Raw genomic sequence first — 25,798 nt, 5'->3', positions numbered from 1 at the left:
ATTCTTCCTGAAAAAGTATTAGGGTGCGATGTTAATAAAAACTCGTGGTCCTTTGTATGAAATATGCATATTTTATTTTTAAATTGAAATTGAAGAACATTTTTCATACAGAAGAATTTGCTTCACGTAGAAATATAATTGCACGTGGAGAAATTCAGCTTATGATAAATGTTTATCCTCGGACGGCGGACCATGGAGAGTGACCCAGACTGCAAGGGTTAAAGCGGCAACTCTTTTCGAATGCTCTGCTTCTTTTTACAAATTCTTGGCAAATTCTCTCGATAATTCGATGATCCGTCGCATTGCCGAGCGTATTTCCCGCAAAACATTTGGAATCCTTCCGAGTTTCACTGGCATCCGACCAACTTGTCTTTATCCGATGACCCGAAACAGGCATGAACCTCGTTCAAAAGTCGAGGAAAGTGGAACGAAGGATTTAACGTTCGAGAAGCCGACGTTTCAGCGATCTCGTTGAAAAATCTGCACCGAACAAAAGGAGAGACTGTTCCATCTCGTTCAGGGACGTGAAAGTATCATTGTTCTTACGGTGATACCGGCGGTGATTTCAGCATAGAGCAATTTTTATAGATTTCTTCGTCGCTTCGAGTGAACTTTTCCACAAAATTCGACAAACTAATTTATTAATATACAACAATTTCGAATATTTTCACGAAATATCACGGTAAACTTGCGTTTCATATACAAATATCCTTTCCATCTGTTCTAACTTTCTAGCAAGATGCATACCAGTTTCCCGTATCTCTTCTTAAATCATTGACACAATTCCAGTTTCTATTTGAAAAAGAAATCGATCCTTTATTTTCACATAACTTAGGAATAGTTTTCGGGCCCAAGGATCAATTGGTACATCGTTGTACCGGATAAGCGGACTAAATGCTGCCGGTATCAAACACAGAGGAATACCTTTCACCTGAGCAATGTCATGAAAGATTCTCGATATCGCTCGTCGAGTCAGTCGATGATTTTCGCTCGTGCCGTAGACAGCTTTTGCTACTGAAACAATCTACCATTTAATCGATATCTTTTGCTCATTTTCGTCATTTAACAATTTTCTTTCGAATATCGCGAAAGATGTAGATTAATGTAGTGATAAGAGGATTAATTAAAATTACATGAAATTGTTAATTGAAATGTGTTTTTATTTGGGAAGTGTTGATAAGTGTGAGTTACTTATTTATTATAAATGTTACTAGGCTTATAAATAATATCTACTTTATACATAAATTTGAAAATTGGAAATAAGAATTACTTCGAATTTTTAATTAGCTTTTCACAAATATAGATCTTGCTACACCTACGAGAAATTTACCAATTGCTATTGAAATGCTTCTCGTTGCTATACACAGAAGTCGATCAGAGAGACGACAAAACGGTTCTTCAAGTCTGATCGGTGAGTGGTTTCAACGGCACGCGAAGCCGATTGTCGGAACTCGTTTAACTTTACGAGCAAAACACGTTTAATCATCGAGGAGAACAGATCGTACAGTTAGATCGTACATCAAGTTAAAGTCACGTCACACGTCTCATTGCATCATCACCAGTCGATTAATCTTCGCGTAATTAATTTGACGAGGCGGGTGTTTGCGATCCGAAGGAATTGGATAACTTTGATTTATAGTCGATCACGGTTTAATATCATTCTTCCAATAAAACCGGAGAAACTTTACAATTAACTATGAAAATCAAAAGAATCACAAATTAAATTGCGAAAGTAATAAATAATAATTTATTGTTTCACTTCTATTCGTTCCATTTAATCCTCGAACCATGGCGCGGACCATGGAGAGTTTCCTATTATTTTCATTTTCTAAATTTTCGAAACACATCAACAGAGGACACACATTACCCATCCACCTTTCGTCTGTCCGCAGAACTTCTTCTCGAAGAGGTCCTTCCGCTCGAATCCTTTGAAGAGGACGAAGAGCGTGACGAAGCTCGAGCGACAGAAGCAACGTGGTGCGGGTCTTCGTGGTTGTCGTTCGCACGAGTCCTTACTCTGTGGACAGGCGGTGACCTCGATGGACCTCGCTGCTGTGACACCATTGCATCCGAGCCTGCTCGGTAGACCTCACTGCTTCCAGGTGACACCCAGCACCGGTGGGCCCAAGTATTTCAGTTGCAGGACCCCTCACGAACGGGACCAGTGGTTACACAGGTTGGTACCGTTTCTCTTCTTGCTTCTTTCGTCTCTTTTTCCATCCGCCGACGAATCTTAACCGTGCTCGATGATCCACGTGTCGAGTCATCGCTAGCTACAGCTACCGGTGAACGGTACCGTTTTCGAATCTGCTACTGAATTTTGCTCAATCGTTTCGCGCTTTGAGAAAAATTGACGGACGTAATTCGTAATTTTAATTTATCGTCGATCGTAAGTACAGTTGCGTTTAAAAATAATTGTAGCTTAAGGAAATCGGTACAACCGGACGCGGAGCAGACACGACGTACGGATAATTCGCTGCAGATTTGGCTGCTCGAGGCAAAAGGCGTACCCGCGAAGAAGCGATATTTCTGCGAGGTCTGTCTAGACAGCACGTTGTACGCGCGAACCACCGCGAAGCTGAAGGCCGACCTTTGCTTCTGGGGTGAACACTTCGACTTCCATCATCTGCCCTCTGTCAACACTATTCAAGTGAACCTGTACAGGGAGGCTGATAGGAAGAAGAAGAGGGATAAAAATGTTTTGATCGGTGAGTTGATGAACGAAATGGCATTTATTTATTTATTTATTTATTTATTTAACAGCAAATTGATATAACAATAGGGTGACGTAGACAATTATTCGTTCCTACAGAATGATCGATCCTTTTCCTAAAAATCTACGAAGCATAATATGATACATTTCATACAGAATAAAATATAATTATATTTCTTGTTCCCGATACAATTACAGTGGTACCTCGGTATACGTCCTGTTTGGACGTGAGAAATTTTATTCGGTATACGACATAAACTTTTTGTGTGAATTTTGCGTCATTTTTAAATAATTATCTCCGAGGAAAAATTAAATTAATAATCAATTATATTCGGAGTTGATTAATTTTACAAATTAATTATGTTAAATAAACTAGTGAATATTGTTTATAAACTTCTAGGAAATCGTTTAAATGCTGTTCATGACATAAACAGTGTTTAAATTATTTTACAACCCCATTAATGTAGGTATAATATCAATAGGAGTTTCTTTTACATGAGAACGGATTAATCATTTTTACATTACTTCTTATGGGAAAGGTTGGTTTGATATACATCCTATTCGGTATAAGTCCAAACATCAGGAACCGAGGTACCACTGTATATTTCTTACTTTTTCAGAAAAAGTTGCCCTATATAAAATAGAATTGAATTGCAATGAAATTATTCCAATAGAATAATTGTTTTGAAACTTGAATGGAATCGATCAGGAAATGTTTGAAATCTCATCTAGGTTCCGTCAGCATACCGGTGCAAAACGTCACGTCTCGTTACCTAACCGAGAAATGGTACCCGGTGGTAGGGGATAAGGGTCCACTGAAGGAGCCTCCAGCGTTAAGGGTGAAATGTCGCTTCCAATCCGTAGACATACTTCCGGTTCAGGTGTACCAGGAGTTTCTAGAGTACCTGAAGACGGACTACGCGTCTCTTTGCGAGAAATTGGAGCCGGTGATCGGCGTAAAAGCGAAAGAGGACATCGCCACGGCCTTGGTCGCTGTGATGCAACGCGAAAAGAAGGCACCGCAGTTTCTCGCTGACTTGGTGATGATGGATATTCATAGAATAGGTATTTAAATGAATTTTCTTTTTGAACGACGAAAGCTATCGAATATCAATCTCGATGAAATAAAATAAAATTCTAACCACATTTACCCTGGAAACCTTGAGATACATCCACAGTGGTCCTTGGCGATATCCAGGTTGAAAAGAAAAATGAAGAAAGCTGAAAAGTCTTAACCAAAAACCACGGTCCATCGAATATTAACGAGATGTATCGGATTTCAGACGACGAGAGGCTCACCTTTCGAGGAAATTCCTTAGCCACGAAGGCGATGGAGGCCTACCTGAAGTTGACGGGCGACAGGTACCTGCAGGAGACCTTGGGGGCGGTTGTGAGGGGTGCGGTGGAGGGTGGCGATTGCGAGGTGGACCCACTGAAGGTCGCCTCGGTGGCGGCCCTTCACAAACAACAACAGAATCTACGGAACGCGGTGGAACTTGCCTGGAGCAGGATACTATCCAGCCACGCTCACTTTCCTCTCGAATTACGCGAGTGCTTCCGTATATTCCGCGAGCGACTGGCTGACATGGGCCGAGAGGACATTGCTGACAATCTTATATCTGCGTCTATATTCCTGAGATTCCTCTGTCCCGCCATACTCAGCCCGTCTCTCTTCAACATTACTCACGGTAAGTCGAAAGCTGATACCATAGACGAGTTATCTCGTTCACCATAAGATCGCATTCCTCAAAATACATATTTTTAAAAAGACCCAAAATTTTTGTATTATTTGAAAGATTAATTTGGAAAATAGTTGAAATAGTTTATCTACTTTATGATGCAATTTCTTTCGCTAGATTCAGATTTAAAAGGTCTTGAAAATAAATATTTATAGTTGCTCACATGTGAACTGCATATTATGCACGTTTTAAAGAGATAAGATAAACCGCGTTGATGCGGAAACGGCAGACTTTTATCGGCTGTGGTATTATATTAAATTCCGTCGTTAGATTGAAACAAAATTCAGAGTGAAGTCAGATATTTATCAATTAGATGTGATCGAAGAATCCTGAGAGGAATCTGTATTCCTTTTTCAGAATATCCGAACGAAAAGGCAGCAAGGAATCTCACTCTCGTAGCGAAAACGCTCCAAACTCTCGCGAACTTCACGAGATTCCAAGGAAAAGAGAACTTCATGGAATTTATGAACGATTTCCTAGAGCGCGAAGCTCCGTCCATGAAGAATTTCCTGCAGATGATCAGCGTACGTATTCCTGTTCATCAACGACGTAGCTCGTTGTCATAGAAAGCTTGTCATTTGAATCGTCTGTTACAGAGCCCTCTGCCGAAAGATGCTCCGGCCAACAATTCCCTGGAATTCGATGGCTATATAGATCTTGGAAAGCAATTGTCTCTTCTTCACGCTCTTTTGCGCGAAAGTTTAGTCACTATAACTTCGTCTTCGCCATCACTGCCTCCGTCAAGACTACCAGAGATCCTCGAGAGGATCTCCATAGCTCTAGATCAATCGGGTCCAAGTCCAGTGTCGGGCTCGCATCGTTATCCTAATCTTCAGAATAATATTTTCCGTTATAACGATCCAACGATCGCGAACAGCAACACGAATCTCTCGGTATCGGCCACGTCGACCCTCAGCAATCACAGTACTCTAAACGGTACCATCAGGGATAGTAACGAGGTGTTACAATCGAACACCCTGGGACACAATAGTTCTCGTAGCCCAAACGTCGCCAGAGCTGCCACGCTTCCTCGCAACGCTTACATGCCGAACAATGGGAAGCTACAGCTTCAGATAACCACCGACGACTATCCTCTGGAGCCTCCAGCTTTCGTCTCGCGTTCACCTACGCCGATAGCGCGACAACACAGGGCGATCGGGTCGAACAGGCCGGTTGCTGGATACAGATTAACAGCCAGTGCTAGTCTAGCGAACGTGAATCACTGCCAGGCACATCCCACCAGCCCGACCAGATCGGAAAGCCACAATAACCTGAAGGACTCCAACTACAACATCACGGTCCCTCAGAATAATCAGTCGAACAACTGTCCGGTTCTAACCCAGCACCAACAGCAGCAACAGAATCACAGACACAACATGGCTCGACTGCAGAACCTGGACATACACGACAGGGAGGACAATTACAATCACAACAACTACAACGTCTCGAGATCGGCTAGCAGGAATCATTGTAACAAGGAGGAGAACGCGAATCAGACCCAGCATCAGAATTACAACAACGTCTCGAAGACGACGGTGAACGCGAACGTGGTGGTTAATCCATCGCCGAATCTCACGCTGTCCATCAATCATCAGCCCAACAACAACTACAACAACAGCAAGACGAATAACACGACCGCCAACGGTAACCTCGACGAGCTGTCCGACCTGTTGAGGTACGCGGACGACGAAGTGTCCGAGTCTAAATCCCAGAAGGGATCGCAGATATCCATCTCTCAGCTAAGTAACGTTGCCTCGTCCGGTTATCAAAGTTTCGCCGCTTATAGCCAGAGCTCCAGCCCGGTGGATCTGAGCAGCAACAACGCGAACCCGCACATACTGAACGCAGCACCCTTGGCGTTCGCCAATCCCGTTTATCACATGGAATCGAACCATGGGAGAAACGGGAGGAGAGGTAGCAGTAGCTCGGAGGAGAGAGACGGCAGCGGTGGCGGTGTCGAGGGTGTCAGGGGTGTCGATCTGAGCCCCTCGCCTCCGCCGCAGAACAACGTAAGGAATCTGCAGAGGAACAACCATAATCAATGGAGACAGAACAATCAGGCGCATAGGAATAACACGGAACAGAACCAGAACGTTTGCTGCACCAAGCTGAGGAGAAGATTGTCCCTGGACTCGACCAGGGATTTGTCCGATACCAGCGAAGAGGAAAGCTGCAACACAAGGAGGAGCAAGTCTAGAAGTCATCGAAGCATCGATCAGGTAGTTAATCTGTTTGATATTTAAATATACTTGCGTTTCTGATGTCGTCAAAATTCGATATTAACGTTTATAATAGAATATCGTTTAATTTGAAAGCAAGCGAACTAAGGTCTTTAATTCGAAACTTCCAGCAGCGATCAGGACAAGGAAACATACTTCCATCCAGACATGTATTGAACCAAAGAGGAACTTCTTACGATTCTCTATCATTTTTATTAATCCACCATAACTCTCAATGTATATAAATTCGTTGTAACTTTATTCTTGTTGTTGTGAATAACTAGTTCCTCTTTCTAAGAGAAATTCCTATGCCCTTTCTGATCTTTCACCTAACCATCTATCTCTGTTTACGTGTTTTGTAACTAACAACGCCACGTCTCTTCGTGTTTCCAGTACGAAGTGGAAATCGAGAGGCTGCAGAGTAGCGTAGATCGACTGAGGGCCCGGTTAGGCGCCACTGAGGATACCGATATAGACGGCGTTGCACCGGATACCAAGATGAAGAGCATCATTTCCAGGTACTTAATCCTCATACACGCGACCACTAACCGACACATCGATTGAATTCTATTTGCCTGAGTGTGATCACCCCGCCATGACGACTACCACTTTTCTCTTGCGTTTCACTTCGAATCCCCCTCTTTCCGTGTTCATGAATCAATTCACCTCGATACTTTCTTTTTCTTCTTCTTCTTCTTCTTATTCTTCTACTACATCCTATCCTCGCCTATGTCGTGATTCTTGGTGAAAATGTGTTCTTTTGTTCGTTGGAAAGAAAAGAAGGTGTCCGTGGAGGGGTTATCGACTTCGACAACCCTCGAACACGGCCGTGATCGAACGTGATTGCGTTTACACGCACGATGGATCGTCAGGGTCTCGAAATGGAAGACAGAGTTGCGATAGAAGCGTGCTTACTAGGGGATGCTTCGGTGTGAAATCCTTTTATAAATGATTTTTCAGACGGGTATGAGATTGGAATATAAGAAACGATAAATGATTTATAATGACAACATTTTTTAGTTTTGATTCTGATCATAGTAATTTAGGCTTCTGTTATTTAATCCTCGTATGGCTCGTCACCTCTACTTCTTGTAAAGATAATTTTCCTTCATTTTAATTTATTTCAATTCATTTCATTTTAATTTATTTCAGTTTATTTTATTTTAATTTAATTTGACTTTCCAAAGCGGTGGAAATTATTTTCTAAGCAGTTTATCGTTCTTCGTGCAGCTCTGTCTACCCGAGATCGATTATTATAATAACATGTAAATAAGGGAAAAAGGGAAAAGAAGAAAAGCGAACCAGATCGAAAGCGAGTAGCTCCCTACTTGGTTGTACAGCTATAAATTAACAATAAGTAACAGAGTAGGGAGAATAAAAAATAAAAGGGAAAGGTGACCCACTGATCTTGTAACTCGAAACACGGTTACTGTATCTCGAAATAATGTATGTTTAATTGATTGTGTGTTCCTGTGCATTCTATCCGCTGCATTTGGTATACTCTGGCTTGATCTGGACCTTGGTGTAAGAGTCAATTATATTTCTAAGCTTCTTTACATTTTTACATCACGTATTTTAGCGTTTTTTAATCTCATATGTATATCTCTATTTTTACATACGTACGAGGAGTCCTGCAATGTGTAGTAGAAGTAGGAAGATACAAATCTGGGAATATTTTATGTGAAATTAAAACAGGAAATTGCTGTTTGAAATAAGATTTCTTTATTTGAAGATATAAAATGTATCGATAACAATTTTGAATAACTTAATTTTTCATTTATTTCATAATTGGCGATCTAGCAGTTTTATTTCAAGAAATTTTTAATGAAGAATTTTATTATTTTCCAAATTATCGCTTGAAAAAATACAATACAATCGTATATTGAAAATAATTATAAAATAAAATAAAATAATGTTGTTTCAGAGGTGTCCAGATCTGGGTAAATGTGGATTTTGCATGAGAAGATAAATCGAAAGTATAAAATAAATATTATTATCATATGTGACGTCATTTTTAAGAAAATTGAATTTGAAAATTCTTTATATATAAGTAACAAATTCTTTATTTAATTATTTCACGAATATTTTGAAGAACTTTCAATTTCAGTTTTCCAGAAAATAAAACTTCGTATAAAAAGCTTTGTTTCATATTTTCCATTTATTTTTCCATGCAGAACCATCGATTTCCTGTTTGCACTACATTATTACAGGACACCCTGTATATTATATATCGTGTTCTTTCTTGATTTGCGCGACAATAAAACACGCGCCAAAACGTTCATTCGCGTTCGCGTGTCGATGATTAGAATCTGTTATATTTCACTCACAAATCAGTTGTATATCTATTCTGAACCAGCATTATTTACCCTGCGTGTGTATACTTACATCACCGTCCAATAGAAGAAACATTCTCTCGGTCGGCCACATATCAGTACTCCACCGACAATAATTAACACCCCTCGACAATTTTCACATACACGTTCATTCTCTGTTCACGTGTGCACGGGTTATTCTGCAAACCACTGTTTTCTTTCTTTTTTTTCATTTTGTGTGTCAGGTCTGTGTAGAGTGTTGCAACGATATTCAGGAAACGTTCAGGATAATTATCACACCTGTTGTTCGATTTTAATAAAATTTTTATTATAAAATTTCTTTTGCACGACGAATCATCTATAGGCAATTTAGATTGTTTAAAATTCTCTGCATTCGAGGTGAATGAAATTGTTTATATTTTTCTGAAGAAAAAGACATTTTTTTTTTGATATTTGAGCCTTCTAAATCACAGAATAATTTAATTTTTTATCTTCTCTATTAATTACTAATCCTGAACGTTTCTGCAATGACTAAATCATTCACAATCACACGAAGCAGAAGCAAAACTCGCCCGCTTCTTTGATCGAGAACGAACGCCACCCCAGCCCACTGCATTTCTTAATCGTTCTTTATTTTTATTTAATTAGTTCCTCCAAGCGTATGTGACATTTTGCACCAAACACAGCTGCTTCCTTTAACTTTCATTTTCAAAATACATTGGTGTTCTTTTCTTCGGTATTATGCATCGTGGTGCGCTTGGATCCTCTCGGAAGTCTCCCAGTGAAATCTCTCTCAAACTTGGACATCGACAAAATGAAAATCTCAAAGACATTCCAAAGCAAGTCTGAAGAGATTTCACGAGTGGAGCTGAATTCCATGTGTGCTGAAGAGTCGTCGAAACAGTCTTTGTCTTCCTCTGATCTTCCAAGAATGATTCTATTCCAATGAAACAGAGACTGTTTCGCGGCTAAAGGGGGTGAAATTTTAACCGTTTCGAAGGGAAGAACCGTGAATCACAGGATGTTTAATCGATTCTAGGTTAATCTCTGTGGAGGAGGAGCTACGACGAGAGCAGCAGAAGATGTCCGCTGCGTTGTCGTACAAGCAGCGCGTGATCGACGCGCAGGAGCAGCAAATAGCCGCTTTGGACGCGGCCAACTCGCGTCTGATGACGTCCAACACAAGACTGTTGTCCGCGTTGAGCACCCTGAAGCAACGTTACAACGCGAAGAGCCAGTCGAGCAGTGAGGCAGCCGCGTTGTTGCAGAACATCGCCGACATAGGCGAGCTGAAGAGTTCGTCGTGTTAAAGAGACCGCGTACCTCGAGCAGCCACCTGTCTCGCATTTCGAAGATGCTTGCGAAGGATCCCCGAGTCTCGCAACTGGACTCGATCCGGACAAGATTTCACTAGGAGGAACGTGTTCCCTTGGACGAGAAGCAGATCGAGATCATCCTCTGCTCGTCAAGGAACGTAGATCGTTCTACGGTAGACGCAATCCGTATCTCGGTCGGACGGGATACGATTGAATTATAAAGAGAAACCGAGTGAAAGAGAGAGAGAGAGAGAGAGCGAGTGAAAGGCGTGCGAAAATAGAGGCTACTTAGTGAATAGGCAAACGGTTTAAGTAGATGATTTAATGTGACACCATAGCGTTAGGATTATTTCTACCGTTCGTATTCGAGGTCTCGCGTCGTTCACGATCGAAGCAAACTCTCTGTCGAGGGTGCCGGCTTGTTTTGATTGCGAACACGATGGTTTAGAGATTTCTTCAGGCAGCTTTCCTTCGTTCGACGAGAACGAGACGGAAAGTCGAGGTCCTAGGGAGATGGAAGAAGGGATCGATGCTTTCCTTCTTATGGATTTGGGAGGATGAAAGGGTGAACGACGTCTTATTTCGTTTGTTCTGTTATTCAGCGTTGCGTATGCACACTCGTGTGCAATTTAGGCTTCTTTTAATTGGAGATGGTGGGAAAAATTAGGCTCTCCCTAAGCTCGGTTCTTATGTTTATCTTCAGTTAGAAGAAGCCTACGTTGCACTGGAGTTTAACGTATGGCACTGTTTACATCTTAGTATCTAGCAAGGTGTTGAAAAGTTACGCTGTCGGTCATAATTTTCAGATCACTTAGTTCACGAATGGCAAAACCGGGTCAGTCGTAATCCAGACATTATGTCTTGAATTAAAATAATAAAATTGTCCTGCTGTTAAATACAAGCTTCTGGAATTGTATACTTAATATAATTAGTGCTCGTTTCTCAAGAGCATAGAAAACATATGTAATTTAAAGTGAAATAAACTCCTATGTCCTTTTTAATTAATTTAATTGAATAAAAGTGTAATTTTAAAAAGTGATCTTTAAATTTTGACTGGTAGCGTATATTACATGATAAGTCTGAGGTTCTGTCACAATATTTAAAGATATGTTTTATACATTGGAAAGGTCTTAACGAAACTTAAAACTATTTTGAATCTCATATTTTTAAAATTAATATGATCGATGATTTGATAATGCAGAAACAATTTATGAAGAATAATTATAAAATACATAGAGCGCCTCTAAGTATGTATTATTTAAATAACAAAATACTCTTTGAGGTAACAGGCTATAAATTAAGAATTAATTTCTTAATGTTCTTGACAAAAATAAATCAATTGGACTGCGGATGTTCATGCTGTGTAAAATATATCCTAAACGTGTGTTAAATACAGTAAAGTATAATGAAATGTTTAGAAGGTACGAAATGTATGAAATTTGCAAAATAAAATAATACTCTTCAGCACCTTACGTGGAAGAAAATATATGTAGATTTGCATAAATATCCGCAGTCTAAAGATAACGTTCGCTAGATTCGCAGCATTCATTTTAAAAGTGTTTCATTCTCAAAGGGTAAAATCCGTCGAATCTCGAAAATAAATGATCTTAGAATCACAATATTAATTTACAGAAAATTATGACAGAATCTCATAGGAACTCTGTCAATGGTATCGTCATCCACAGACGAATAAGCAACATCCTCGAGCACCGAGTCGTACTTCATGACCCTGTACATGCGTGTATATTTTTCTAGTTTACATGTTAAATTGTTGTATTCGAGAACCGTTCGTTTACTCGCGCGAGAAAGCTTCCATCGATGCGGTTTCAAAGAAAGATCGAGCTCGCATTAGGAAGTGAACGTGTCTCCTTTGGGAAGCTTCGATTCGAGCACCGATTCTTATTCTAAGCGACAATATTTATTTCGTAGTTTCTACCAAAGATGAAGAGGTTTTCGTTGTAAAAAGAGAGATTTCTGTGTAAGATAGTTTCGTTATCGTATCTGCGATGATCGGAGGAAGAAGGATCGATTTCTCATTAAGAAATCGATGGTACTTCTCTTCGAATTTACGTTTTTCGTATTTCAAACGTTGCACACAACGACGCGCGTCGGCAATTAGACATTCGTTTGTTCGCAATCGTTTTCGTGTATTATGGTTTTACATCACAGAGAAAACAATGATATGTTATCGTAGCCATTGTGTAGTGAGATGCACCCATGTAAAATCGTGAATGAAAGAGAGTGTGTGTGGCGTGTGTGTGTGTGTGGGTGTGTGTGAAAAGAAAAACGCATGCGAGAAGAAGAACACAATTCAGGCTAATCTTATTAAGGAAACAAAAAAAAATAAGAAAAGTATTATCTCGTCGACTTGTATCATAGTTCATTATCGAACGTGAGAGCGTTTTTATTTTCTCGCCTTCCGTCGATTATTTTTGTATAGAAATATCTATCGTCACTGTGTTACTTTTGTCCCTCCCCATCAGAATATTCCCTGTTCTTGTAATCCTCGGTTTTGTACTTTCTGTAACGCAATCTTTTGTAGAGACATCGATCTGTTTTCACAAACTATTTTCAATTGTCTATCGTTCAAATCACGAAATTAATATATATTTAACGGTACATTATCATCATCATCATTATCCTACTCCTCACTCCTTGTTGGACGATATAATCGATGATAATCTACATATTTAAAAGTGACTCGAATAGCGTGTACATTGCTAAGTGTTTTGGTATATTCGTTTCTGCAATACATCATCTGTATTTAAGCGTATAGCATCTATTAGTAACAGTACATGAGCAAATAAATATGATTAGACATATTACGGTGATTATTATTTCATTTCTCTTCATTCCCTTAATTTTCAGCGTGAAAAAAATTCTAATCATCAAAAATTATAATAGTTATTTTTCAGATAATAAACTTCAAGCTTTTAATTTGTTCCCCTCATTATTAATAGCAATGCTGTTCAACATAATACATTTCTATTGTTTTCTTTTAATATTCTAACTACATATAATCAATGACTACACATACAAGAAGATTGGACATGCTTGTGTTTACGAATGGTCTATCAGGGGTCCCAGACACCCCGAGGCGCAGCGAGGACCGTACGATGAGTTGCATTGAACTTGTCGCAGTGAAGTTGGCTACAAATTCACCGACGCATTCACGCTGCGTCGGTGAGGGAATGCGTGGCCAATGCAGCTCTAATTGCACTATGGGGTGTCTAAGACCCCAGATGGATGTAAGTATATACTTACATGCATACAGTGACTACCTGCACCATCCAAAACTCGGACACGCCAGCGCCATCTATCGGAAGGTAGTGAAATCTCCGCGACAACTTACCGACTGCCAAAGGCGCGTTGCAAATCGACAATCGATAATCGATCTATTCCGTTGCCGGAAGAGGCCCCCCATCCTAGTCCCATCCCCTCCCCAAAATTATTCCGCGACGGTCTCGTCTTAAATGAGCCTTAGGCTACGAGACCGAGCAAATAGAGAATTTGAAATAGCGAATAGCGAGTTAGAAAAGCGAGTTGAGAAGCGATTTGGAAAGCGAGTACCGGGGTGAGAAAAGGTGTGTGAGTGCTGTACAGCGGTTTTGGTAAGCCCTTTGCGTTATTAACATATTGTGAGTTCTGAGTTCCGATAACGACATCTTCTCGTCAGCGTATTTCGCATCCCCGCGTTAGCGCCCGCGTATTGCGCCGTTTATTCGGTATTTCTGCGCCTTCGCGAAACCCCTTTTTCCAACCCCCATTACTCCCTTCTACAGTTATCCTCCTACGCGTAACGTAACGAACTTCCAGGTTCACACCTTCCCGACCTGAGATCTCCCCTCCCATAATAGTCCTCCCTGCGTACTCCCCCGCGTAGCTATTGTTTCGGCCATCCAGGAAGAGCCGCGTAACCCATCCCCTGTAGTTCCCCAGAAATTTTCCCATTCCCATTTGCCAGAGCGAGTGGCCGGCGCCTAACGTATTGTAATTGCGATTGACATTTGTATTGAAAAGGAAAATATAGAGTGCACCCACGTTACACCACGGGTCACAGTATATACAATATGTATATATATGTAAAGAAAATCAAGACACCCGTATACTAGTGTCGTTGCCTTTCTTAGATTCAAATCTTCCGCGTTAGAGGGAGAGAGAGGGAGTGAGTCTCGAGACAAAAGAGAAGAGACAAATCCGTTAAGAAGAGAGAAGGCAGAAAACGTATTAATTTAGTTTATAGGGAATTAACGTACCTGAATTAAAAGCTGTAAATGTTGTTTCTTTTGGCTTACAGGTATGAGGTAGTTGTAAGATAGTTTTGTACATAGTAGGGTAATTAAAAGAATCTTTTGGCTTACAGAGAAACGCAGTTAAGTTTTTAATTCGATCTCCTCACCACCAATCGGACCGAAGATAACTTTATTACATATATTACACCCGAACCTCCGCTGCCTTTCACAGCAGTACTCTGTCTCTGGGGGACCTTGAACCGGCTCTCCCATGTAGTCGACACTGGGGGCGGCGTGTGATCGGGCCCCTGAACCCCCACTCAGGACCCCTGCAGCCCACACGCGATAGCGCCTGTCCGATCGGAATATTTTAATTTAATTTAGTTTTGGTATAAATTTTACATATATTTAGATTACAATACGTATTTATAATAAATATGATTGATTGTATATAATACTAGCTGCGTTACCCGGCTCTGCCCGGGAATGTTACTCAACTATTATTATCCCTACTTCCTTATTTCTATCCCCATTTCCCTGTCCCTATCCCTACTAATATATAAAAGTGAAAATGTCTGATCGTTTGTTCCTTCTCACGTTTAAATGGCTAAACGGATTTTAATGAAATTTGCACTATTGGACTGTTTATTCTTTCAAGATGAACATAGGCTAACAAGGAAGGTTAGGGAACCCGGAAATTCCAAAAATTATGAAACTTCGCATACAAGTACAGTAAGTCATCCGTAATACGACCCTGTTTTCCGTTGGTGCCATAATTCGGTTTTAAAGGGTGAAATTACCCCTTGAAAAAAATTCGGAACTTTCTTTTTTGTGGAATATCTTAAAAACCGTGAGAGTTATGATAAAAAAGTTTAAACAAAAGTTGCACAGTTCTGTTGTGTTTACAAAATGGCGTCAAGAAAATGTTGGGGGGGAGGGGTAACTAAAAAATTATGCACTTTTCAAAAATTTTCTTGACGCCATTTTGTAAACACAACAGAACTGTGCAACTTTTGTTTAAACTTTTTTTTCATATCTCTCACCGTTTTTAAGATATTCCACAAAAAAGAAAGTTTCGAATTTTTTTCAAGGGGTAATTTCACCCTTTAAAACCGAATTATGGCACCAACGGAAAACAGGGTCGTATTACGGATGACTTACTGTACTTGTATGCGAAGTTTCATAATTTTTGGAATTTCCGGGTTCCCTAACCTTCTTTGTAAGTCATATTGCGATTTGTTATGTTTTTGTCACCGCGATCGCAGCGCTGTCTGCCGGATCCAGTGTAAAACATTCCAAGATCAACAACAACTTAAAAATAAAAAATTAATTAAAAAAACATTTTGTAGTGGACCGAATTGTGAATCTAAACCATTCTCGAATCCACTTGAACACACACAAAAAATTTCATCAAAATCGGTCCAGCCGTTTAGGAGGAGTTCAGTGACATACAGACGCACAGAAGAAATATATATATAAAAGATAAAGATGATTAAATGAAATCAAAGCCAAAATTGCAAAAAATGTTTAAAATTAATAAATGGCATTTTATAAAATAAATGTGTATAATTTTACGACATCTAATTATGTTAGTGCTCTTACTGGATAGTAAACCTAATTTACATTTCAAGTTTTCCAAATTCGGCTGCTGGAAGATCGGTCGATGAGCTAACAAACCGTTTCCGCTGCTTTTTAATAGACAGCGCCACTGGTCCACCAAGTTTCAGAAACCCGGTCGGTAAAATGTCGAATAGTTTCCGTCGTTTTTAAATAGATGGTTGTAATGGTTAAATCTGGATCTACTTTTTATGGGAGACACACTTCAATTACAAAAATTTCTCTTAAAATTGAATTGATTAAGTGAGACAAATCGAAATTCGAGAATTGAAAAAGAAAATGTATCTATAAAATTTAATTTAAATTCGAAATAAATATCCTATATGCTACATCGAGGAAACATAATGTTAATTGAAACTTGAGTATAGAAAAAGGGATGTGTCGTTAGAATAATCTGAAAATTATTATTCATACAGAAATATAGATCTTGTATGATATCTATGAAACCGTAGGTCCGTTTGCTTGGCCGGGTGCCACCGCGATAGATAGAAGGATGTTACATCGTGTCCGAGAGAGAAACGAAGCGAAAATCGGATAGCAAAAGAAAGAAAGGGGAAAAAAAGCGGAGTACATGCGAGGCGAGTAGCGAGCCACGGATTAATGCGAGTTTCCACTCGGCGCGTACCCCATACCCATGTTTACACGAACATCACTTCCTGACCCCGTTTTGTGTTTCGTTTAAATTTCTCTCATCCTGGAACATCGGATATCGGGAATCGAAGGATGCACCAACTGTAATGACCCATCATCGGCATTCTGTCGGACGAATTTTTCATTCGCGTTACCCGCGATTCAACACTGATACCGATTACTTTGATAGCCTTTTTTTCCCGTTGAAATCTGAACGAAGTCGCATCGAAGTATTTGTATCACCTTTTTTCCTATTATTTTAGCCAGAACTTGCATTTGCTGCGTCCAGCTTGAAATTAAAAAAGCCAGAACCCCTATTTATTACCGAGTTCATTCTCGCATTTTTAACATTCCGAAACAAAGACTGAAAATTTAATTAATCCTTTCAATATCTACGGTAACTGAAAATTCCGGGTAGCCAGTACGTTCAGAACAATGCCTGTTCATTATTTTAATATATCATAACTGATGTTATTTTTACTTATTTCGTTCAGCTGACGAATGTGTGGAGCGGGGGTAACAGCTTGCATGACGATCGAGAAAACTGGTAATATTCCGAGGCGCTGGTCCTACGGTTCGTTTTACCTTGGCGATCGTAAGTGATTCTGTTACCGAGAACTCAGTGGGTGATAACGAGAGAGAATCTACGGTCTGTTACTTAAGCAGATCGATGGTCGATCGTTCGAGACAAACGAGCACGAATCGGTCGGTCGTTTGGCAAACGACACGTGGCGAACGTTAAGTCACGCCAACCCCGTCTCGCGTCCACCGCAAAGGAGCCTTCGCCGAATTCATCGACGATTCCGTGAAATTCGCCGATTATATTGCCCGTACTCACCTGTATTTCGTAGTAGACGGGCGCGCAGGACGATCCTCTTCTACGAATTCGGCCCGCTCGACGTCCACGACGAAATGTTCTGCCCGTTCATTATTCATTGCTGCCTGCTGCAACGGTGCACGCACGTTTCGTGAGCCAATTTCTCTTTTAATCTTATCCGGCCCTCTCGTCCCCCCTCAATTCAGCCCTTTGTCGGCACTTGGAAAAGCATCAAACTGTTGTAGAGTGTCTAAAGAAAATGAAATCTGATTAGAGGTCCGACGAGAAGAGGATTATTTCGCAGAGATTCTACGATCCTCTTTACCTTTTATTTCGTTCCCTTTGAAATTTCCGTTCGTTGTCGAATAAACGTAAAGTTTGAAAAAAATCATTGAATCTGATTGAAAATAGCGTATTATCGGTAATAATTTAGAAGTTTGCGCTCCTCACCGATTTTCGTGACGTTGAAATATGTTGTCAAGGTCATTATTCTGAACAACTCTTCCCTACACTTAGTTTCCGAGATATTTGCAAAAATCTTCAGTTAAACTTAGATTACGGGTACACTGTATTCTGGGAAAAATGGAGACTGAATGGCGATTGAAGTGGTTTGAGGTTAGGGTTAGCGTTAGGGTTAGGTTAGGGTTAGCGTTAGGGTCAGGGTTAGGATTTTGTTTTTGATTTTCTCACGTTATAATTACTCTTTTTTTCACCTTTTATATATTATATACCTGTTATTCATTTTGTGTTTCGTCAGAAATCGGAAACATTTCGGCCATCATGTTGACGTCGGAATCAAAACTCAGCTATATGTCCCACGTATGAAACGTACGAGTTCCATAACGAGTTATATTAGCTCTCATATCACGCCATGTACGCTCTAAACCTAAACCTAACTTAAACCTAACCTAATCCTAACCCTAACCATAACCTCAAACCACTTCAATCACTCTTCCAATCACCATTCAGTCTCCATTTTTCCCAGAATACAGTGTACTGGTGACGTAAGTATAACTACAGTTTTTTACGAATATTTCGGAAACTAGGGCCGAGCGGCGGTAACATGTATAGGGAAAAGTTGTTCAGAATGATGACCTTGACAACATATTTCAAGATCACGGAAATCGGTGAAGAGGGCAAACTTCTAAATAATTACCGTATTATCTTCGAAAGAATAACAAAGCATCCGGAAGCCTAGAAAATTCTATACAAATACCATCTGCCATGTTTCATGCAACATAACAGAGAATCGGTACGCGCTGATTAATCGATTTTCATTTCCAACGAGTCTTCGATCATCTCGGGAGCGAAACGAGCTCGTAACAGCTCAATAATATCGAGTGAAATGAAGCAAACGAAATGGAGGGACGCTCGTAACGGGCTCTTCCTGCCGCGGATGAAGACAATAATAATCGCGGGAAGAAAAAGGACGGTAGGCGCCGTGGTGTCGCGATTGCATCGATCACAAAGAATCTCTCCTAGGTGCCCATGATTCAGAGTAGCGGTCTGCCCTCAGCTACGCTTGTAACTGCTTGTACGTGGTCGGCCCTCTCTAGTTCGAGCATCGGTAACTCATGAAACATGGATCGAGAGTCGGGATCGAGAGTCAGCCTGGAAGAAGCTGCGGGAAAGAAGCCGACCGCCCGCCGTGTGCTCGCTCATCATCACCGATAGCGATGGGACCAATACCCTCACGGATCGTCTATCGATCGAGCCATTTTATCGTCCGTTTATTCATTACCCCTTTGCATTTACCAAATAACCAGACACAGCTTTGGAAAGATAGAAGAGATTAAGGGACGAGGAGTTAGAACGATTCCACGATCGGTTCCATCGCTAATCGCCGATGTGACTACGCGGTTGATCCTCTCGGAGCCGGTAGAAAAACTTCCTGGCGCTGTTCGATTCACGGAAATTAGTGCGACCGCGATGCGTGCTCGGGATATTACTCTGAGAAGCGATATGCATTATGCAAAACCAGCGGCGACCATCGCCTCGTAATTGTATCGTTTCGATAAGTAAACTCGCGCGAGAATCACGATGATTCCTCTTATTCTTTATTTCTTGCCTTCTTTCGCCCCTTGTTCGAAGGAAAATGAATATAAATTTCTCTGTTCCACATCGATTTTCGTACGGTATAACCGCTGAATCGAGGCTATTCGAGGCCGATTTTCGTGGTTCCGATGAACCGGAAGGGTGCTCGGAGTGCATTAGAATCGCACGGTGTAAAAGGTTTAACGGGATTTATTAGCGGGCAATGCGTAACAGGGGTAATCGTGGGGTGTATTTGGCGCGCGAGTATTAGGGGACTCGTTTGCGAACAAACGCGATCGAAGATTACCGGTAATCATGCTGCTACGATTATTTTGTCGCATTAACTCTTCCGTTGAATAGCTCGACCGTGTATAATTCTGATCTGTCGTGGATTTGTATTTGCGAGCCGGATCCGAAACGCGAGGAACAATGGCATCAGAAACGAGCGAACGAATAGATTGAAACGGTGAAATTTCATAAGATAGAAACACCCGACAAATGTGACACCATGAATGCATTAAAATGTTCATTTTATGTATCGAGCGTGTAGCCTCATTGTCAAAGAATTATACCAGTATTTCTAGCATAAAGTTACAAATCCCAAACTAAATTGCTTTCCCGCGCCGTATATTTCATAGATCCTCTATTAAACAATCCACTCAGCGGAACAAAGAGGAGAGGACAGACAGTCGATAAAAGACATTCTGAAAGATACCTTTCGTTCGATGCGCGGACGTTACGAGGAAATATTTGTCACGGATGAAACGTACGGATCGAAGAGCCGGAAATAGGTTGACTATTTCAATGTACAAACAGAGAATCCTTTACAAAATAAATTTTCCTTGATTATAAGTAATAATATTTGTCAAATGTATACGGGGGCAATTAGACTTTGTATAAACTAGAGAACTGTTTGAAAGAGCAAATGGAAGAAATACGTGATTCGTAATTAGAAGGAAACGGTGCGTCGGATGATGGATGAAGGATATATCCGGTAAAACAAAATCTAATTCCGCGAGTGCTGATTAACTTTTCTCTGTTATGCTGATAAAAAGTAGGAAACTAATATTAATCACCGCTATGCGTCTTCTCGGCGATTCATTTTCGCGGAAAGAATCAAGTTTCCCGATCTCTCCCGGACCTACGACAAAATGCTCGATCGAAGCGGCTAATTTATATTCGCACCGGCCGGCAGATCGACGGGGGAATACAGTTAATCGAGTCGGTCGTTAATTGAACGATCGCAATTCCTCGACGTTGCAGAGGTCGGCGACAGACGGACGGACTGACAGACGTATAGAACGGTACAAATACGGGACGGTTTGTTCTGTCCGTTTGTTAGTTCGTAGCCATGTCTACGTTGATGGCTAATTGTGATGTCGGTAGGAGAGAGTGAAGAGATCGTTACATCGTACATCACCCATTTATGGCCGCCCAGCCACCTGCTCCCCCCTGGTTTCGCATGAAGATAGAGCCGTTTCGAACGAAAGCCGACCTCCCGTGAGTATCGAGTATTTTGTAACGAGACTACGATCCAACCGAGAACGATCAATTTCTCTCGGTACGCTCCTTTTTCATCGACCACCTTCCCCTTCCGTTTACGACCATTTCAAAGCGTTCGGAACAACCATGATGATCGATGAGATTTTCTAGAGCGATCCAGAGGATCCTAAATAGAAGGTTAGCGCCTTCGCGCAACACGGACGATCGTTTATTGATGACGCGTCGAGTGTGCAACAGAAGCTGCCACTGAATTACTAATAAAGAGAATTAACGCGAGCTGCAAGTTTAAGGACTCACGGCTTCGGAAACTCGCCACAACTTTCAAGTGGAAACGATCCCAGGGATCAGGGAACCGTTGCACCGCACAAGGAAAAATCATTTTCATTAAATTCATTAAAGCCTCAACGCGATGTTGAAATTTTCAAATTAGAAGATGCGTACTTTATTCCCTTCGAACGTTCAAGAAACTAATTTCCCTCTCGAAGAATGTTCCAGGGAAGTTTCTAGTTGCTTTCAAGCACTCTAACTTCTCCGTATTTAACTTTCGATTATCAACGAATTTATCAGTAAAGTTGTTCGAACAGCTCCTCGATTTCTCCTTTTATTCCGCAAACTTTGAAAAAAAAAATAAAATCAGAGAAGATGTTTGCGAGTCGATTTTTCGATCGGAGGATGAAGAAAGAAAGCCGTGAATAGATAGGGGAATATAAAACGTATTCAAAATGGACAAATAGAAATTTCGTGAAATGCCGCGCGATGCTTTTTGGTTCCGCACTTTTGACATTTTTCGAGCTTTTCAACGACATATAGTGATTTTCCACTGGAATTGTCCAGCGGGAGGAGCAGCTTCAAAAGGAGCAGTATACCCAAATTGAGCGGAGTTGGAATATCCCTCTTTTTTCGCATTCCCATGAACGCAAAATTCAAGCGAAAAAAAAGTGAAACCTTTTCGATACCCTTTTTCCCATAAATTACAAACTGTCAAATATTAGAAGAGTTTACGATTCTATGATTCGGTTTCATCGACAGAAATCTGCAGTCCGAGAACACGCAGAAAATTGGGTACATGAAAATTCACTGACCAATATTCCGACTGAAATACCATCGAATCAACATCGAATCGCGATGTTCTATCAAAGCAAGGAGAGATAAAGCAAGGAAAATTCCGGTCACGCGTGAAATTCGAAATCCTACGTTCAAAATTTGATCAGGCCAGAAGAGAAGAGGAGGGGGTCCTGTGATTTAATAAACGACGAGTCCCGAGTTATCCGGCAAGACAGAGGAACGAAGGGATAGGATCGAAGATAAAAATCCGTACGCGTTGCAACCAGTCAGCTTTCCGCTTTGAGCTGTCTACGTTCGCTGAGAGGTCGATCCATCTGCGAGCTGTTCAGCGTCGAATAAAAATGAAGGGATTGTTCTTGGATGCTGTTTGATCGTTGCTGCGTTTCGTGCGACTTGTACCTTTTTCTTCCCGATCGAAGCCCACAAGAGAATTCTCTTTCATCCTCCTCACCGTCTGTTTCATCTGGCTGTGTTCAGGATTCCAGTTGCCCAGATTTGTCGGACGAACAAGATGGATAGACTTGTCCATGGCACGCTTTTCCTCCTCGCTTCTTTATTGCCCTGTTTCGTGCGATGTACCTACGTCGTTTCATCTCTTTGCCATCCTTTTACACGCTTTTTTCACGGCTTTACGATAAACGCAACAATGTACAGTAATCACCGATCTTCCGCGGCGCGGTTTTTTATAGCCAACCCTTCCGCTGCCGATTGCTCGATAAAGTCGACGCGATATCGCGTGGGCCCGGTGATTCGCTGCAATCGAAAGTACATCGGGCCCTCGGCGATCCGTTTTTTCCCGTACGCGAACAAGGGGAACGAGGCACGAGCAAGTTTTTCCTCTCGCTTCGTAGAAGTGACTGATTGTGACTGGCTGAAGATTGAATTATTTACAAACTCGATCGCTACTCGCCAAGGGTGTTTGATTGCCGATCGACCAACAATTATTCGGCTCGAATTCTATTTCAATTTTAATTATAATTAAATCGAAAAAGGTTAACCCTATCATTTTCCTTGATCATTTTCCCTGATACTCCCAGAGGTGATACGATCTTCTTTATCCGAGACGCTGTTAGCTAAAAGCTTCGGGGAGGACATGTTCTCGATCCCGTCTTAGATCGAAGATTAGCCCGTTCGGTTGACAAAGTTGCTCGGTCACACGGTTTCTTCGACAGGGAGTCGTTAAACTCTAGCTTCGGTTGATCGTCACCGAAAGAAGCTACACCGAAAATCAACCTCGGATTCGAGGCCGATGGTTCTCGGACCAGCGAGCCCCGGGGCCTCGAACCTTGGCTGCATCAGAAAATTTCATGGGCTACCCTGATGCCCGATAGCCGAGAGATTACGTAATAGGGAGCTGGCTCGAGATTGAACCTCCGGTATCCGTTTCATGGCGTTGCAGTCTTCTCGTCGAAAGAACAGACAATGTATCTCGGAACGAGCCGTTGATAAAGAAGAAAAGAGTTTCAGGCAAAGTTTCTTGAAAATGAGAAAGTTAAGAATTTTTAATAAAGAAATAAAGTTTCCAAAGCCCTGTTTCGTTGATGTAAAGGAAGACAGAATGAAATAATCATGGAAAAAGAATAGCGTAACAGTTTGAAAAATAATTTTCTTGGCTCGTTACAAGAGGGACGATACATAGGAAAAGGTTGCAAGGGTTTATTCCAGGAGAATGGAGAAAATTTCATGCGCAATTTCGCACGCGAAAGAAAGCGAGGTAAACAGACAATCGTATTACCAAGTAAAATGATTTCGAAACGGAATAACGTTACCATTGAGATGCGGGAATACCGTACAAATAACCGGGATGTTTGCATAGGATGGGGACACTGGCGAAACTCATCTTTTTAGATATTTCCCCCCCGCACTGAAGAAAAAAGAAGAAATAGCCGAAACAAGGGAACATTGTAGACAAAGCTGTTATAAGAAGAATAGATAGGTTTAATTTATGTTAATTTTATTCTATTATGATAATTAAGAGGATCTATAATAGTCTTCGTTGAATTTAGCTAGGAGCATCTAATTCGCAAATAATTTCAAAAAAATGTGCTTGTTAAATTTTCTATGTAAATTTCATTTGAATGAAACGGAAAGTGATCACGTTTATCAAGATAAGCATCATCGAACGAAACATTTTTCTCATCGAGGTTACAAAATTGCAAATGCGTTTATTACAACTCGCGTCAAAGACGAAACATGTCCCAAATGGTTTTTTTTTACAAAAACCACCCATTCGCGTTTATTAAGAGAAGGACCCTTTCCCATCGAAACAGAAAAGTTGCAAAAGCGTTTATTGCAGTCTGCATCAAAGTTAAAGTATGCCTGTGTGTGTTTTTTTTCCTTTTTTCTTTTACTAAAAAGGGTCGTTTGAGTTTATCTAGAGTAGAACCCTTTTCCATCGAGAGCGAAAAGCTACAGTGCGGGATCAAAGCTGAAAAATCTAAATATACCCCATACGTTTCGTTCTCCCAAACGAAAATGACTTGTGCTGCCGTCACAGTTGAAAAATTTAAACGTACACGTAAGCGGCTTGTTCCATTTATCAATGAAAGGATCATTTTCCGTAGCAGCTGAAAAGTTTCTAAACTGTGTATCGCAGTTTGCAACAGGGTGGATAATTTGAACGGAAACGGGTAGGTTTGCGGTTAGCGAGTGGAGGAAGGATCAAGCAGGCAAGGCGAGGCGAGACGGGGTGGAACACGCAACGAAGAGGATCTCGCGGCATGGAAATCCTGATGCTTCCTGAGAATCGTACCAGCCAAAGCCGTCGTAAAGTACGTATCCTTGCAGTTAGAAGCGAGCATCGGGCATCTTTTGCATGAGCAGGATCACCGGAGGGCCGGTGTAGGTACATCGTACGCGGAGGTGGCTTCAGATAAGAAGAGAAGGGACACGGACAGCCAGCAGTCAGGAAGAAAAACGAAAAACAGAGAATGCCGAGGGTACCGTAACCGACAGGCGGAGAAGAAATGAACAGAGAAGGAAGAGAACGCTGTTTAAACGTCGAGAAAAAAGAAGGCGAAAGCTGGTAGGATGATAAGAAAAAGAAAGAGGATGGGAACAAAAACTGAGCATCGAGAGAAGCAAGTGTACCATCAAGTATACCATTGACGAACGGAAGAAAGGAGGTTAAAGACATTGTCAGGAAGAGATCATCGATGGACACTTGATCAGCGGTGCAATGAGAGTTATAGATAAACAGACGTAGAATGTGGTACATTTATTAAAGTAATATTTGTCGTAAGATATCTGAAGCATAAAAGTATGCTCCGTCGTGGAGAACATCCTTTTTAGTTAGAGGATAGAGACGGCAGAAAGAAGGAAGAAAGCGTTAGAAGTGGTTCGAGATGAAACGTGCTTCGGGACAAGCAAGATACTGGATCTGGTACAAAGTTCACCAAGAGAGAGGATGCGAAGTTGAAAGAAGCGGTAAACAAAGTTTAGAACAAAGTAGAATGGACGATGAAATTGAACTTTCAAGTAGAAGCGAAAGATAAAGTTCAATATCGAAGAGAAGACAAACGAGAATAGAGAAGAACGATTAGTAATCGAACGATGCTATCGATTTTAACAATGAAATTCTATCAAATTATTGAATAAATAA

The 25,798-nt window shown here is 41.0% G+C and overlaps 1 protein-coding gene and 1 long non-coding RNA gene across 13 annotated transcripts in view; one reads left to right on the top strand and one right to left on the bottom strand.

Moving 5' to 3' along the window:
* The window catches only part of LOC114878208 (disabled homolog 2-interacting protein), a 214,863-nt gene extending 201,742 nt beyond the window's left edge, over positions 1-13,121 (top strand). For 11 of the 12 annotated variants that reach the window (XM_046288141.1, XM_046288140.1, XM_029191754.2 and 8 more), the window contains 8 exons: positions 1,893-2,176; positions 2,422-2,708; positions 3,446-3,778; positions 3,997-4,401; positions 4,810-4,976; positions 5,049-6,671; positions 7,065-7,189; positions 10,023-13,121. In XM_046288141.1, coding sequence (XP_046144097.1) covers positions 1,893-2,176; positions 2,422-2,708; positions 3,446-3,778; positions 3,997-4,401; positions 4,810-4,976; positions 5,049-6,671; positions 7,065-7,189; positions 10,023-10,293 — 3,495 coding nt within the window. In that variant the 3' untranslated portion in view covers positions 10,294-13,121. Of the gene's footprint in view, positions 1-1,892; positions 2,177-2,421; positions 2,709-3,445; positions 3,779-3,996; positions 4,402-4,809; positions 4,977-5,048; positions 6,672-7,064; positions 7,190-8,595; positions 8,648-10,022 lie in introns of all 12 variants that reach the window. The other variant, XM_029191753.2, reaches the window with a different exon arrangement.
* Positions 13,122-14,716: 1,595 nt separating this feature from the next.
* Positions 14,717-18,030, bottom strand: LOC123988355. Its single transcript, XR_006829951.1, has 3 exons — positions 17,921-18,030; positions 17,617-17,845; positions 14,717-14,883 (listed from the first exon to the last, which is right to left on the bottom strand). It is a non-coding gene; the product is annotated as an uncharacterized LOC123988355 (long non-coding RNA).
* Between the last annotated feature and the right edge of the window lie 7,768 nt (positions 18,031-25,798).

This window comes from Osmia bicornis, chromosome 12 (genome assembly GCF_907164935.1).
Source record: "Osmia bicornis bicornis chromosome 12, iOsmBic2.1, whole genome shotgun sequence".
Taxonomy (NCBI): Eukaryota; Metazoa; Arthropoda; class Insecta; order Hymenoptera; family Megachilidae; genus Osmia; species Osmia bicornis.
This window is presented reverse-complemented; position numbering and strand designations above follow the sequence as displayed.